Here is a 16,510-nt window from a genome sequence, read left to right as displayed (position 1 = left end):
CACATATATATAATACATACATACATACACACATTCTAAAATCACAAGCAACAGTGTGAGGAACACCACTGATCACAAACCTCCAATCAGAAAACAAGTACCCTCAATCCTATAATTTAGATTGAAATTAAGAGTAATTTCTTCACACAGAATGCTATAAATATTAGAATTCATTTCTCAGAAGTCCATAACCACTCAGTCATTGGGTATATTCAAAGCTGATATATGGAGTTTTGGATAAGAGAAGAATCAAGGCTTATGGGTTGTGGACAGGAGAGCAGAGGGCAATAATCACTTATGCCATGACTTTATTGAATGGCACAACCACGAGCTTCACAAATCTCTTATTTCATATAGTAAGTTCAAATCAAGACAAGAAAAATCATAGGTCTGCCATCAGAAGGATTTTCAGAAGGCCTTTGACAAGGTGCCACACATAACGCTGCTCAACAAGAGACGAGTGCATGTAATTACAGGAAAGATACAAGCATAGATAGAAGATTGGCTGAGTTGGAATAAAGGGGGCCTTTTCTGGTTGGTTGCTGGTGAGAAGTGGTGTACCACAAGGGTTGGTGTTGGGACTGCTTCTTTTCACCTTGTATATCAGTGATTCGGATGTCGTAATTGATGGCTTTGTGCCCAAGTTTGCAGATGATACAAAGAAAACTGGAGGGGAAGTAATGTTGAGGAAGGGAGTCTCAGAAGGACTTGGACATAGTGGGAGAATGGGTAAGTGGTAGAATATAATGTAGAAAAGTGTATGGGCTTGCACTTAAGTAGAAGGAATAAAGCCATAGACTACTTTCTAAATGGGGTGAAAATTCAAAAATTGGAGCTGTAAAGGGACTTTGGAGTCCTTGTGCAGGATTCTTAAAGGTTAACTTGCAGGTTGAGTCAGTGGAAAAGAAGGCAAATGCAATGTTAGCTTTCATTTCAAGAGGACTGGAATATAAGAGCAAAGATATAATGCTGAGGCTTTATACAACATTGGTCAGACCATACTTAGAGTACTGTGCACAGTTTTTAGCCTCTTATCTAAGAAAAGATGTGCAGGCATTGGAAATGATCCAGAGGATGTTCACAAGAATGATTCCTGGAACGAAAAGAATGACATATGAGTGTGTTTGATTGCTCTGGCCAGTACTCACTGGAGTTTAGGAGAATGTGCACGGTCTTATTGAAACCTATTGAAGATTGAAAGATCTACATACAATGGATATCGGTAGTATGTTTCCTATACTGGGTGAGTATGGGACTAGAGGCACAACTTCAGAATAGAGGGATCTCTGTATAGAACAGAGATGCAGTTGAGTTTCTTTAGCCAGAAGGTAGTGTATCTGTGAAATTCATTGCCACAGGCAGCAGTGGAAAAGCCACATTAATTGAGTATATTTAAAGCAGAGGTTGATAGGTTCTTGATTAGTCAGGGTGTCAAACATTATGGGGAAAGGCAGGAAAATGGGGTCAGGCGGGATAATAATGGAATGGCAGTGCTGACTCAATGGGCCTAGTTCTGCTCCTATGTCTTATGGTCTATTCTGTACAAGTACTTACATCTCTCTTAAAATGGTTCTGAATACTTAATTCTTCAATCAAGCTATTACCTACCCACCCTAACATCTTTAAGTTGGTGTTGGTTCCAATCTGACGATGCTAGCAGGAAGCATCCTGCAACGTTACAAGTATTATAAAAATCCAACTTGTTGATTTGATTGAATCACCCTGATTTTATTGAAATACAAGATTAGGAAAATAAATTACTGCAGCATAATTAATGTTACAACCATCTTATTTATTATAATTCAGGCATTAAGTTTCAACTGGTTTACTTTGTTACGAACAATTTTATTTTAAAAACTTCAGAATTATGCATTTTGCAATGTGTTGTTCATGTTTCATGCATTAACAAATATGAATGTAAATTTCAGGTTTGCATTTTAACATCTGGATTTACATCTAAAAGATATGTGCAGTATTTGGAAGGCAATATCATTATGGCCAAGAAATACAAGTAATAAAATTTATGTTGCAGGTGTTAATTTCAAATGTAAGCTTTCACCACAGAGTGATTCATCAGGTAGAATGACTTATTTTTTACTAATTTTTTGCAGAAATATTTTATAATCAGGAATAACATTCTTTCTAATAACAGGATCATCACATGTACAAATTTTATAATTTTATAGCTTGTGTACAAATTTTTAAAGATCTGACTTTAGAAGCTAGTTCATTTAAGTCTGCTCTATCTAGTGTTCGAATTAACTCCTCTGTTGCCTCACCAGGTTCTAGCGTGGCCACACGATGATCTTGCCACCATATTAGAGCTGACTTTATCTTCTCTTCCAATGGTATCCTAAACAAAAGGAAAACAACTTCTCAGCAACAATGTTAGTTACCTACTCCCCAATGAATCAAGCAATATTATTTTGTGTTAACTTTAATCTCTGAACTTCAGTCCTATATTTATCTTGAATACACAACTCTTTATTCTACTATCAATACTGTATTTAACTTAAGATCATATATCCTATTACATTTTGCATTCACTGAAAATGTTGTACACCTTTAATGAACTAGCTCTTGTATGCATCTGTTCTAGGCTGAAAAGCACAGCTTCTTCCTTTTGCAGCTTTAGAGTTCAGGATCAGCCATTTTACCTTGCCTTTGTTTTGCTTGAGGTATTCCTTTCCTTGATAATGAAAATTAGACACAATAATCTAGGTGTTATCTGAGTACTGCTCAATACAATTTGGCACAACTTTGAAATTGTTCAATTCCATGTCTGTTAGTTCCAGCTTTTGCTATTTTTTTCATCAATCAAGGGGTACACTGCCTGTTTCTTTCATTGTAAGGTACTTTGCTATTTTGCTATTTTAAATATACAACATTTTTTAGTCAATAACATTCTCTCTTAAATTCAGTTGTAATTTATGAATTGCTGCTACAAATTTACTATCTTTAAGTTTGGGATTAAAGATAAATATGACAACTTTACATCCAGACAATTTATACAAATCTTAAAAAATGAACATTCAGTATTCCCATATTGATTTAACCCCAAAGTAATTTATTTAATTTCTTACCCATTTCTAAAGTTTACATTGAATCCCTAGTATTTTCAGTTGATGTACAGAATTTTATTTGAAAATTTATTACACCTTTTGAATTGGAAAAAAGCATTTGAAAGTAAATAAATATCAGAACAATGAAAGTCATCCATGGTGGAAATAGCGAAGGTTCAGGTCAAGGGTGGCTTGGATGGGAAGGTATATACACAGCAAGATAAAGTAAAAAAATTAAAGCTTATGTTATGCAACAAATACCAAGCCTGGAGAAATACAGAGTGTAAAAGTGAGGTTGTAAAGAAAATTAGTAAGGGTAACAAATGGCTTAAAATGCTATCAGTTAAAAGAAGGAAAATCCAAAAGATGTAGTAGAAGTGAAGTATAAAAAAAATAGGAATACAGGTACATTAGGGTTATCAGTGGTTAAAATGGTAAACTCTGTGTGGAGATAGAATACATGGTATCAGACCTTAAGAAGATGAGCAGAATTAGGCCATTTGCCCCATTGAGTCTGCCCTGCCATTTCATCATGGCTGATCCATTTTCCTCTCAGCCCTTTATATATTATACATAAAATATAAATAGAGCAGTACAGCCCACAATGTCTATGTCAACCATGTGCTAAATTAATCCAATTCCATCTGTCTACATCTAATCCATATACCCCATTCTGCCTTTGCTATCCTCCAATTCTTCCTCCTTGGTAAATTCCAGTTATGACAAGGTAAGAAAGGATCGAAAGAGCGGTGATTGGGAATAACTGCTGTTGGAAAAGTCCATGTATGATATATGGAAGTTCAGTATCAGTATGGAGTAAAGACTAAGATGGCAAAGTAAAGAAATCTTGGATGGCCCAAGAGATTCTAAATTTTGTCAGGAAGGAAAAGGAAGCATACATATAGCTCAGATTGAACTCCTGCAGAATATAAAGATAGAAGTAAAGTGCTCAAGCAGGTAATAAGGAAGTCCAAAGAAGGCCATGAAATGTCCTTACCAAGAAAGATCAAGGAAAACTCCAAGTCATTTTATACCTATAGTAAAAAAAGAGGGTAACTAAGGACAAGCAAGGACCTCTCAAGGATAAAGGAGACAATTTCAGCTTGGAGTCAGAACAAGTGACAGCATTATTAAAAGGAGTACTTTGTGTTAATATTCATCAAGGAGGAGGAATTGGAGGATAGTGAAGGCAGACTGGGACATGCTAATGTGCTGTGACAGTTTGAGATTAAGGAGGAAGTTATTCTGAAAAGCATTAAAATGGGTAAGTCCCCGGGGCCTGATGGCATATGTCCCAGACTATTAAAGAAGCAAGTGAGGAGATTCTGGGGCTTTGACAAGTATCTTAGTGTCCTCAATACCAACAGGCAAAGTCTCAGAGGATTATTGAATAGAAAATGTTGTTAAGAAGGGAAATAAGGATAATCCAGGTAATTGTAGACCACTGAGCTTCATGTCAGTGGCTATAGGGAGAGGATACTAAGGGATAGAATTTAGGCACACTTCAAAAAGTAAGGTTTAGGAGCATTTAGCATGGGATTGTGCAGGGTAGGTAACGTCTTACAAATATGAAGGTTTTTCAGGTGATGTCAAAGGAGCTAGTTGTTAAAGGTAAGATAGTGGATACTACCTACATGGTCTTTAATAAGGCATTTGATAAAGTCTCTCATGTTTGGTTGATTCAGAAGATAAAAATGTATATGCATTCAGAACTAGCCTGCCCATAGAAGATGGAAGTAGGGGTAGAATGTTGTTATTGGTAAAATAGAGATATCAAAGATGGAAACAGAGCTGTGTCCGAAGATGCAAGCAAAGGAGTTGCGCCTAATGGCAACTCCTTTGCTTGCATCTTCGGACACAGTTCTATTTCCATCTTTGATATCTTTACTTTACCTTTCAGGTTCTTTCAGTTTTTTTATAGAGAGAATGGCAGGTGCCTAGAATATATCACCAGGGATTGTATTGGAAGCAGGCAATTTGGTAGTGTTTAAGATGCTTTTAGACAGCACATGAATATGAAGGGAACAGAGAAGTAGGGATGATACACAAGAGGAGTACATTTAGTATAAATTGTCATCAATATTGGCACAATATCATGGGTTGAATTACCTGTCCAGTGCTGTACTATTCTATATTCTAATTTCCTCCTAAATCTAATGCTCAAAACACAAATCTAATGTGCCATCAGAATTTTCCCATATTTTGCCAATTTTTTTAGAAAGTTAAAAGCACAAACCTTAATTTTCCAAGTGAAGTAATATCACTGGAAGGTAGATGAAGCTTTTTACAGAAATGTTCAAAATCTTCAGCAGGGATGTTTTTGGGTATTAATTGTAACGTTTTCTCCAGAAAGTTTTCTAAATTAAAGGAGTTAAGAAAATAAAGTAAGACAGTTATTACTAGGAACACCCAGCAGGTCAGGCAGCATCTGTTGCAAATAGAGAGTTAAGTATTTCAGGTTGGAAACCCTTTGTCAAAACTGAGAAAAAGATAAACTAGTAGATTAAGTTACAGAGAAGGTACTGGTAGGAAGTTGATTATTTGGAAATTTCTGTGATAGGGTTTGGTCAGATAAAATAGGTTAGTGAGATCAGTTAGAGGATGATTACACTTCTTGGTCTGTGTTATTCTTTGCTAATGGGAGGACCATAGGGCATGCCCAACACATCAGGCTGTATCAGTACGGAGAAAAAATTTGAGCCAATATCACATACAAATGACCAACTCCAAGGCAGAAACATTAAGTGAGTTATCTAAACTTGGAGAACTCACTATTGAGCCTGGAAAGCTACAAAGTGCCCCAGAGTAGATGATAAGGTGTTATTCCTGAAGCTTACACTGGGCCTTATTCAGGAGATTTTGCAAAGTTAGTTCAGAGTGGGATTTAGAATTAACATGATACCGATTTAATTAAAGAACCTCCAAACCTTAGTCACAAAATTAGATTTTGCTCTATTACTAATCACCAGATAAAGATTGTTGCTTGATACGTTATTCAACATTATATACTTACTGTCCTTGGCATATGCATATTTCAAATACTGCTCTATTTCAATGTGTTTCCCCCCTTCACAAACCAGCTTTGGAGGTCTTACTAGCAGATTTTCCTTCAAGTCTATCTCTTCTAAAGACCGTAGCTGTCCAAAATCACTTGGAAGTGCTGATAATTTATTTCCTACGGTAAGATAAAAGAAGCATTTTCACACGTAAAAATGGTGTCTGCCTACTTTAATGAATTATAGTAAACACACTAAAAGCTTTCATTATTTGAGAATATTATGCTGTAATCATCAGAAAGTGAGGCAAATTTTACCGAGTAATAGCTAATACCAGGATGGTAAGCATATGCAAAGAGCAGCATGGAACCACTTAAGTACTTTTTTTTTATTAGGGAATACAAGGTAAATTTTGAACAGGAACAAAAAGATTTTACCTGCAACAGGTGTAGAGATGCAAGTTAAATTTTAAAGGACTTGATGCGACCATTGTTCTTTATGTACAATGCAGCTTCTTTCTCATAATCGGTTCGTGTATCAACTATTAAATGTACCCAAACTTAATACATGTATTTATCATGCTATATCATGCTGGGAAATATTAGATGAGCAATTTTAACCCAAATGCTTGTATTTGAATAGAATTCCCTGTACACAGCTTTCAAGATTACACATATTTTTCTGATCTTATCAATTGTTACCATATATGGATTCCCACTAAATATTTGGTACTTGAAGGAAAAGGGCTTAAGAAGAAGATTCTGATTCAAAAGAATTGTAGCACCATAAGAGAATGATTCATATCCACAATTATTGTAGCTATATGTTTGACACAAATTAATTGTCTTCTCTTCTTTAAGGTTTAGTGCCTTTAAAAGCTCCTAATTTACCACTGAAGTGGTAACATCAGCATTAATTCTGCATATCTTCTAGCAATTATTAACAGCTCAGCATGCCATCATGTGGATTCCTTGCAATTTATAGATTCTATCTTGAGAGACAAAAACCTTAGAATTCAGATGTCTATACTAGCTGATTCAGATGATGGCTACTCCAAAAGTGGCCTCCAGGACCTTGGCTCTTCTCATTGAAGTCTCTTGAGCAAAAGCCTCAGTTCCCCTGGCTGCTCTGCTTAAACTGTTCATCCCAAAGAAGAAGAAACATTCTAAAGGGAGGATGAGGCAACTGTGGCTGATGAGGGAGTCAAAGACAGCATTAAAGTAAAAGAGAGGGCAAAAACACAAGAGGTTTTGCAGATGATGGAAATCTTCAACAACGCACACAAAGTGGTGGAAGAACTCAGAGGTCAGGCAGCATCAAATGAACAGAATGAAATGAAATGTCTTGGGCTAAGACCCTTCATCAGGATTGGAAAGTAAGGATAGGAAGATGAGGAAGGGTAAGGAGTACAAGTTGGCAGGTGATAGGTGAAACCAGGTAGGAGAGAAAGTGGGTGGGTTGGGGAGGAGGATGAAGCAAGAATTTGGGAGGTGATAGGCAGAAGAGGTGAATAAGACCTTAAGACATAGGAGCAGAATTAGGCCATTTGACCCATCAAGACTGCTCCGTCATTCAATCATGGCTGATCCTATTTTCCCCTCCTCAACCCCATTCCCTGGCTTTCTTCCCGTAACATTTGATAACATGTTTAATCAAGAACCTATCAATCTCTGCCTTCAATACACCCAACGACCTGGCCTCCACAGCTGCCTGTGGTAACAAATTCCACAAATTCACCAACCTCTGGCTAAAGAAATTTCTCTGCAACTCTGTTTTAAATGGACACCCCTCTATCGTGAGGCTGTACCCTCTTGTCCTTGACCCCCACCATGGGAAAAATCCTTTCCCCATCTTCTCTTTCCTGGCCATTCAATGTTTGAAAGGTTTCCATGAGATCCCCCCTCATCCTTCTAAATTCCAGCGAGTACAGACGCAGAACCATCAAATGTTCCTCATATGATAACCCTTTCATTCCTGAAATCATCCTTGTGAACTGCCTCTGAACCCTTTCCAATGCCAACACATCTTTTCTTAGATAAGAAGCCCAAAACTGTTCACAATACTCAAGGTGAGGCCTCACAAGTGCCTGATAAAGCCTCAGCATCACATCCCTGCTCAGGGATTTAAGACCCCTTGAAATGAATGCTAACATTGCATTTGTCTTCCTCACCACTGACTCAACCTGCAAGTTAACCTTCAGGGTGTTCTTCACAAAGACTCCCAAGTCCCTTTGCATCTCAGATTTTTGGATTTTCTCCCCATTTAGAAAATAGTCTGCACATTTATTTTTACTACCAAAGTACATGACCATGCATTTTCCAGCATTGTATTTCATTTGCCACTTTTTTTGCCCATTCTCCTAATCTGTCTAAGTCCTTCTGCAGCCTACCTGTTTCCTTAACACTACATACCCCTCCACCAATCTTCATATCATCTGCAAATTTGGCAACAAAGCCATCTAGTCCATCAACTAAATCATTGATATACAACATTAAAACAAGCGGTCCCAACATTCATCCCTGCAGAACACCACTAGTCTCTAGCAGTCAACCAGACAAAGATCCTCTTATTCCCATTCGCTACCTCCTACCGATCAGCCAATGCTCTAACCTTGTTAGTAATGAAGGACTGAAGAATAACAGTGGACCATGGAAGAAAGGGAAGGAGGAGGGGCACCAGAGACAAGATGGCTGGTGACGAGAAAAGAATGAGTGAGAAGGAACCAGAATGGAGAACTGAAAAAGAGAGAAGGGGAAGGGGAAGAAATTACTGGAACTTTGAGAAATTGGAATTCATGCCATCAGGTTGAAGGCTATCCAGACAGAATATGAGGTTGTTGCTCTTTCAGCCTCAGTGTGGCCTCATCGTGGTAGTGAGGAGGCCATAGATGACATGTAATGGAAAGTTGAATTGAGATAGAATTGAAATCCCATTGTTGTTGCAGATAGAGCAAAGGTGCTCGACAAAGCAGTCCCCCAATCTATGTCAGGTCACACTGATGTAGAAGAGGCTGCATTGGATGCAGTAGATGACCCTTTCAGACTTACAAATAAAATTATTTTACAAATAAAACTCACACACGCACACTCACACACACACTCTCACACACACACACACACACACTCACACACTCTCACACATAAACTTGAGTGGTGGTGAGGAAGGTGGTGCAAGGGCATACAATATAGCAAAAATTAATGGGAAGGGAGAAGATTGGGAAGCTTTTAAAAGACAACAGAAGGCAGCTAAAAAGTCAACAAGGAGAGAAGAAACAAAATATGAAGGTAAGCTTGCCGATATTAAAAGAAGGGTACCAAAAAGATTTTTTAGGTACACTATATAAAGAGTAAAATAGAGGCAATAGGGGTCATCAGGTCACTGGAAAGTGATACTTGAGACATAGTAATAGAGGACAAAGAAATGGTGGACAATCTTAGTATTTTGTGTCAGTCTTCACTATTGAAGAGTAGCAGAATGCCAGAAATTCAAGAGTTTCGGGGGGCAGATGGTGTGATGTTGCTATTACTAAAGAGAAGGTGCTTGGGAAACTGGAAGATAAGTCACCTGGACCAGATGGACCACACCCCAGAGATCTGAAGGAGGTAGCTGAATAGATTGTGGAGGCATTAGTAGCGAACTTCTAAGAATTACTAGATTCTGGAATGATTCCAGAGAACTAGCAAATCACAAATGTCACTCCACTTTTTAAGAAGGGAATGAAACAAAATACACAAAATTATAAGACAATTAGTCTGACTTCAGTGGTTGACAAGATGTTAGAGTCCATTGTTAAGGATGAAGTTTTGGGATACTTGGAGGCAGAGCATAAATAGGCTGAAACCAGCATGGTTTTCGTAAGGGGAAATATAGCCTGACAAATCTGTTGTAATTCTTTGAGGAAAATACAGGCAGCTTAGATAAAATGGATGTTTCCTTGGATTTTCAGAAGGCCTTTGACAAGATGCTGCACATGAGGCTGCTAAACAAGAAGCCATGGTATTTCAAGAAAAATACTAGCATAGACAGAAGTTTAAACACAAAGTACACTACAGCTGTTGTGGTCAAATACACACGTACAAACAAGCTGGATGAACTCAGCAGGTCGGCCAGCATCCGTTGAAAGGAGCAGTCAACGTTTCGGGCCGAGACCCTTACGTCCAGACGAAGGGTCTTAGCCCGAAACGTTGACTGCTGCTTTCAACAGATGCTGCCCGACCTGCTAATGACAGATGTTTGGCTGACTAATAGAAGGCAAACAGTGGAAGGGGGAATTTTCTGGTTGGTTGCTACTTACTAGTGGTCTACCACTAGGGTTTGTTATCTGTTAATGATCTGGATGATGGAATTGATGTGTTTGTGGCTAAGTTTGCAGATGATACAGAGATAGGCAAAGGGCAGGTAATGCTGAGGAAGCAGGGAGTCTGCAGAAGGACAGACATATTAGGACAATGAGCAAAGAAGTGGCAGATGGAATAGTGAAGGGAAGTATATGGTCATGTACTTTGGTAGAAGGAATAAAGGCATAGACTATTTTCTAAAGGAGGAGCGATTTCAGAAATTAGATGCACAAAAGAATTTGAGAGTTCTAGTGCAGGATTCCCTATACATTAATTTGGAGGTTGAGTTGGTAGTAAGGAAGGCAAAGACATTCATTTTGAGAGGTCTAGAATATAAAAACAAGGATGTAATGCTCATTTTGTCAGATCACATTTATAATATTGTGAGCGGTTTTGGACCCCATATGTAAGAAAGAATGTGCTGGTATTGGAGAGGATTCAGAAGAGGTTTACGAGAATGATCCTGGGAATGAAACAATTAATGTGTGAGCAGTGTTTGATGGCTCTGGACCTGTAGTCACATGAGCTTAGAAGAATGAGTAGGGATCTTATTGAAACCTACCAAACATTGAAAGGCCTAGATAGAGTGGACATGGAATGGATGTTTCCAATAGTGGAAGAGACCTTGGGCCAAAGGGCAGAGCCTCAGAGTAAGAGGACCTCCTTTTAGAACAGAGTTAAGTTGGAATTTCTTACGCCAGATAAATTTGTGGAATTCATCGCCACATGCAGCAAAGGTATATAGATCAAGTTAATGGGGATATTTAAAGTGGAGATGAATAGGTTTTTGATGGGCAAGGATATCAAACGTTACAGGGATAAGGCAGGAGAATGTGGTTGAGGGGCAAAATAAATCAGTGATCAAATGGCAGACTCAATGGGCTGAATGGCCTAATTCTGCTCCCGTCTTATGGAGTTCAGTAAGGCCTTTGATCAGGTTCCACATGGTTGGCTGTAATGGAAAGTTAGAGTACATGGATCCAGAGTGAGCTAGCTAATTGGATACAGAATTTTCTTGATGGTAGGAAGCAAGATGGTGAAGGTTACTTTAAGGGTTGGAAGCCTATGATCTGTGGTGTTCTCCAGGGCTTGCTGCTTGGTCCATTGTTGTTTATCATCTATACCAATGATTTAGTCTTGATTAGTATGAATGGTTGCAGGTGTCATTAAAACAGATGGTTTCAGTGACAGTGAAGGTGGCCATCAGGATTTACAGAAGGATCTTGATCAGCTGGGTAAACTGGTTAAGCAAAGGAAAATGGAATTAAATTTGGATGGGCAAGGTGTTGCATTTTGGGAAGACAAATGAGGTAGGAATTTCTCTATGAACAGTCTGACCCTGGGAATGCTGTAGAACAGAGGGAGCCAGGAAGACAAATACATGTTTCTCTGAAAGTACTGTTGCAGGTAAACAGGGTAGTGAAGTAGGCTTTTAGCAGGGTGGTCTTTATCAGTCAGGGCATTTGAGTACAAAGGTTGGGATATGATGTTGCAATTGTAGATGTTGGTGAGACCACATTTAGAATATTATGTTGTTTTGATAGCCCTGCTATAGAAAAGAGTTCTGAGGAGATTTATGATGATGTTGCAGGACTCAAAGGACTAAGTTATGGAGAGAGCTTGAGATGATTGGGACATCTTTCACTCAAATGTAGGAGAATGAATGATGATCTTATAGAGATATATAAAATTATGAGAGGCATTCATAGAGTAAATGCACACACCTTTTCCCCAGGACTGGGGAATCAAGAACTAGAGAGCATAGGTTTAAGGTGAAAGGGAAGATATTTAATAGGAAACTGAGGGGCAACTTTTTAGCACAAAGAGTATATGGAATGAGCTGCCAGAGTAAGTGATTGAGGCAGCTACATTGTTCATTATGTGCCATATCGTATGATGTGGGTGTTCATTGTCTTTCCATGATCATAATTGTTCTCAACAAAAGGTACATTGACCACATTTAAAAAGTACTAGGGACAGGTACATGAATAGAAAAGATTAGACTAGGGCCAAATGCAGGCAAACTGAACTAGCTTCAATGACAATTTTGGTTAATATTGGAACAGATGGGCTGTATGACTATGACTATAGAGAATTATTCCTGACACCAGAGTCTTCAGTCCATCACTGCTTCCCCTCAAATGCAGAGAATGGCTTGAATTTCAGTTGACAATTAAATTATGTAACTTGCTGCTCACCTCAGGGAATGGTGTCCTTAATGATCTAGAAATCTCTGTGGTGTGGATTTTCTTTTTTAACAAAGCATCTTGTTTATAGCATTATTACAAAAGTGAAAGTAGTTCAAAATACCCAAAGTCATAGAATCATAGAAAAATACAGCACAGAAACAGGCTGTTTTATCAGCGCCAAAGTCCTCATAAGAGTATTCTTGTTCTAAGTTTATTCTGGTGTGCAGGTGAAAGCCACTATCCAGCAGTTCCTGTAGATGTGCAGGAAGTGCAAAATGAATGACAACACTTCTGGATTTTTGCATTCAATGGTCCATCATAGCTTTACAATGTAATAATAGTGGAAGCTAGCTATGCCCGTTATCAGTCTTAAACTGCACTTCTCAGTAATATGGCTAACCAAACTATTTTCAAAAGGAATCAATTGTCCTTGAATTGCATATACCTCACTGCCACCTGCATAGCACAGGTACATTGCCTTCTATTTGACCCCACTACATTTATACAGTAATCTCACCTCGAATGTTGATGCATTTAAGTTTGACAAGTTCTGTCAGGGATTTGGGGAGATAGGTTATATTATTGTATGCAGCCACAAGTTTTTCTAAGTTCTTCATATCTCCAATCCTGGCTGGAATGGCTTTCAGTGCATTGTTTGATATGTCAAGTTCTTTTAAATTTGTCAAATTGCATAGCTCATCGGGTAAGTCTCTTATCTGGGAAAGGAAAAGATAACACTGGAAAAAGGAGGAATTTCTGTGTTTTCTTTTGTTTTATTACCCCAAAGCAATCCCATACTAAAGTACTTATGCATGTCAGGATTAGTTAACACCCAAAGTGTTAACAAGAATAATTTCTCCCACGTGGTTTTCTTTAAGTTTTTGAACAATAAAATAATCCTGGATAAGACATTGCCACAAAACATTATACTTCTATGTATGCAATGTCTTAAGCTGGATTCACCATTTTTAACTGCATACCTGGGTTTAAGTAAGCCTCAAATTAGTTACGATTGCCTAAATTTTGTAGGAATGCCTTGAATGAAACTGCTAATTTTGCAAATGACTTCAAGTAACCGAGAACATCTCCAGAGAACAAATTACAACAAATGCACACAATTTACAATGCAAAACTTGTATGGCAAATTTAACACTTGCAATTCCATTTTAATCAAATGAAAGGAAAGGTACTGAAGAACAGATCATCCCTCCTTTTCTGGATCTCCTCCACCAAGAACTCAATGATGCCACCAAACTTATAAAATGGCTTCTCCCTCTACTGTCAATATATCAAAGGCTCTTCAAACAATTATTTTTAATGATTGTCTATTATGCAATATCCTTACCTTCAAACCATCCAGTTGACTAATTATCAGTGTTTCCAGTGTTGTCAGATTACATATTTCAATTGGAAAAAAATCAAAATAATTATTAGAAAAATTAAGCTCCATAATCTGCTCTAGTTTTAAAATATTCTTTGGAAGATATTTCATTTTGTTGTTCGACATGTCAAGTACTTTCAGATTAACTAATTGACATAAATTTATGGAAAAGACAGTAAAGTTGTTATTTTGAAGGTAAAGGTTCTGAAGTTGAAATAAAGCAGAGATTTGTGCTGGAATATTTCCAATATTATTTTTACTCAAATCCAAATATTTCATGTTCATTAGATGGCATATATGAATGGGAAACACTGAGAAATTATTTGCACTTAAATCAAGAGTTTCCAGGTTTGTAATGCAGGATACATCTGCAAGTATTTCAGAGATATCATTGTCACTAAGATTTAAGTACTGCAATCCAGAAATCAAGCATAATGCGCCTGGAAATTGTTTAAAACTGTTGTGGCTTAAATTTATTCTAGTGACCTTGAAACAGTTTTTGAATTCAATAGGAATTTCTTCTACAAGATTATGGGAAATGTCCAAAACTGAAAGGTTAACGATATGTGACAAACCAATAGGCAGATTTTTTAGTTTGTTATTACTAACAGATAAATCTGTCAAATAATATAAATTGCCTATCTTTGAAGGCAACTGAGTAATCTCATTGCCATCAAGTAAAAGTTGTTTAATTTTCTCACAGCTAGAGATTTCATTTGGGAGTTCACTTAATTGATTATACTTCAGTTGCAGAACCTGTAGTTCCTGCAGTTTCACTATTTTCTCTGAAAGAACAGCCAGCTGATTTCCATTCAACATTAGTTTCTTGAGTGCAAACAAATCAAAACACTGCAATGGCAAGAATGTTAACTTATTATCATTCAGTGATAGAATTTTTAAGTTTTTCAACTCAGAGATCTCCTTTGGTAGGCTTTGAAGTGAGTTCTTTGAAAGATGAAGTTCCGTTAACTGCGGTAGCAGACATATGAATCTTGGGAAAACAAATATCCTATTATTGTTTAGTCTTAGAACACGCAAATTCTTCAGTCTGGCTATGGTTTCTGGTAAAGCGGTTAGTTGATTTCCCTCCAAACTTAATGTTTCTAACTTAGTGAGGTGTCCAATTTCAACAGGCAACTTTGAAATATTATTTCCATCAACATTAAGGTATATTATTTTCTTAAGTGTAGCAATTTCATGTGGAATGAATGTGATGCTATTGTAACTAATATCTAATAGCTTCAGATTTTTAAAAAGATAAAGCTTTGATGGAATAGAGGTCAACTTCTTTCTGTTAAGTGATATTACTTCAATGTTATCAACTTGTATATCATCATTCTCTGAAAATAGAAAAATTGTAACTTCCTCAAATGCATGTGGATCCAATGACTCTACGGAGATCTGTTGAGCCATCTTTTCTTGATTATTCTTCACTTATTTTAATTCCAAATTTGCTGATGTTGTTCTGAGTTGCTTGCTTTATCACTGGACAATATAAAATAGAAAATAAATCATAACTAACATGATGAAATAATATTAGTTGAATTTAAATTTGAAATTTAAGAAATCTTAAATTGAATTCATTGCCACTTTTGGGAATTCTTTCAGCCTCAACTGGAAGAATGCTTAGTGCTGGGTTAATACTTGGAACTCAAGAGCATCCCAAGTGCACTTCAGGGCTTTCTCAATTATTAAGCACTGGGATTTATTATCATTTATAACATTCTCATTTGTTATTTTCCTTTGTCTTCTTTATGAATTGTGTTATTTATTTCAAACAACATGTGAACAATATTTACACATCTATAATAATCGAAGACATTTTAAAGACCTTTGGCTGCAGATCTAGAGCATCAGGGTTTGCCAGAGGTTGACCTGCAGGAGGACTCTTAGATATGGAGAGTCAGCTTGTCTGTCATCCATTTCCAGACAGGCTGGCATTTCAACAGAATCTGTCTAGATGAGTTGCTACAGAATTGTCAATGGGTAATCAACCTGAAACATTAACTGCTTCATTCTACCTATCTTTAAGTATTTTGAGAATTTTAAGCGTCCATTTCAAATTTCCAGTATCTGTAGTTTGGCTTTGTATTTTGATAAAATATTATTCTCGTGTTCTGAAATCTGCCCTTTACAAGCCTGGATCTTGAACCCATTTCAGCCCACGCTCTTCAAAATCTACCAGTGAATGGAAAGTTCTCTCTCCCTTTCAAGGTCTTGGAACAGCGGTAACATTCTCCTGCCCACCTTCACATTTCGTCCTCCGTTAAAGATGGGCTCACTTCTCATTCAGACTGGCACTGAAGATGGGGGCAATAATAGGTGGATGCTTGTTGATGTTGGGTTAGCGAGGAGCGGGCGGAGCACGGCACTAGGTACCACGGCCGCCGGCCCTGAACCATCGCGCTCACCCCCTCCGCGGTCACCATAGCAACGGGTTCGCTGGTGCAGGTCGCGTTCCCCGTCCGCTCGCGAGATTTCCCCTGCCGGCCTGCGCGGTCTCCGCGGTGAGGGCAGCTTCGGAAACTGCAGGCTTGTGATCGAG

At 37.8% G+C, this 16,510-nt stretch overlaps 2 protein-coding genes across 1 annotated transcript; one reads left to right on the top strand and one right to left on the bottom strand.

The window, feature by feature from the left end:
* Positions 1-16,510, top strand: part of LOC132395525 (transcription termination factor 1, mitochondrial) — a 170,228-nt gene that overhangs the window by 51,671 nt on the left and 102,047 nt on the right.
* Positions 1,714-16,351, bottom strand: LOC132395527 (leucine-rich repeat and death domain-containing protein 1-like). The gene is made up of 7 exons (XM_059972286.1): positions 16,213-16,351; positions 15,328-15,450; positions 13,930-13,948; positions 13,102-13,300; positions 6,076-6,237; positions 5,299-5,419; positions 1,714-2,353 (listed from the first exon to the last, which is right to left on the bottom strand). The coding sequence occupies exons 2-7, from the start codon at positions 15,339-15,341 to the stop codon at positions 2,173-2,175; spliced, it is 696 nt and encodes a 231-aa protein (XP_059828269.1). The 5' UTR covers positions 15,342-15,450; positions 16,213-16,351; the 3' UTR covers positions 1,714-2,172.

The sequence above is a fragment of the Hypanus sabinus genome, chromosome 6 (genome assembly GCF_030144855.1).
Source record: "Hypanus sabinus isolate sHypSab1 chromosome 6, sHypSab1.hap1, whole genome shotgun sequence".
Taxonomy (NCBI): Eukaryota; Metazoa; Chordata; class Chondrichthyes; order Myliobatiformes; family Dasyatidae; genus Hypanus; species Hypanus sabinus.
Note: the sequence above shows the minus strand (reverse complement) of the source record. Positions and strands in the feature narration are given on the sequence as shown.

Bases quoted from the DNA above. Each gene is read 5' to 3' on its own strand.
- LOC132395527 (XM_059972286.1), bottom strand. The intron at 6,238-13,101 runs GTGAGATTACTG...ATCTTACCGTAG, and splicing joins TAAATGCATCAACATTCGAG to GAAATAAATTATCAGCACTT. The intron at 2,354-5,298 runs GTTTGTGCTTTT...CCTTTTGTTTAG, and splicing joins ACTTCACTTGGAAAATTAAG to GATACCATTGGAAGAGAAGA.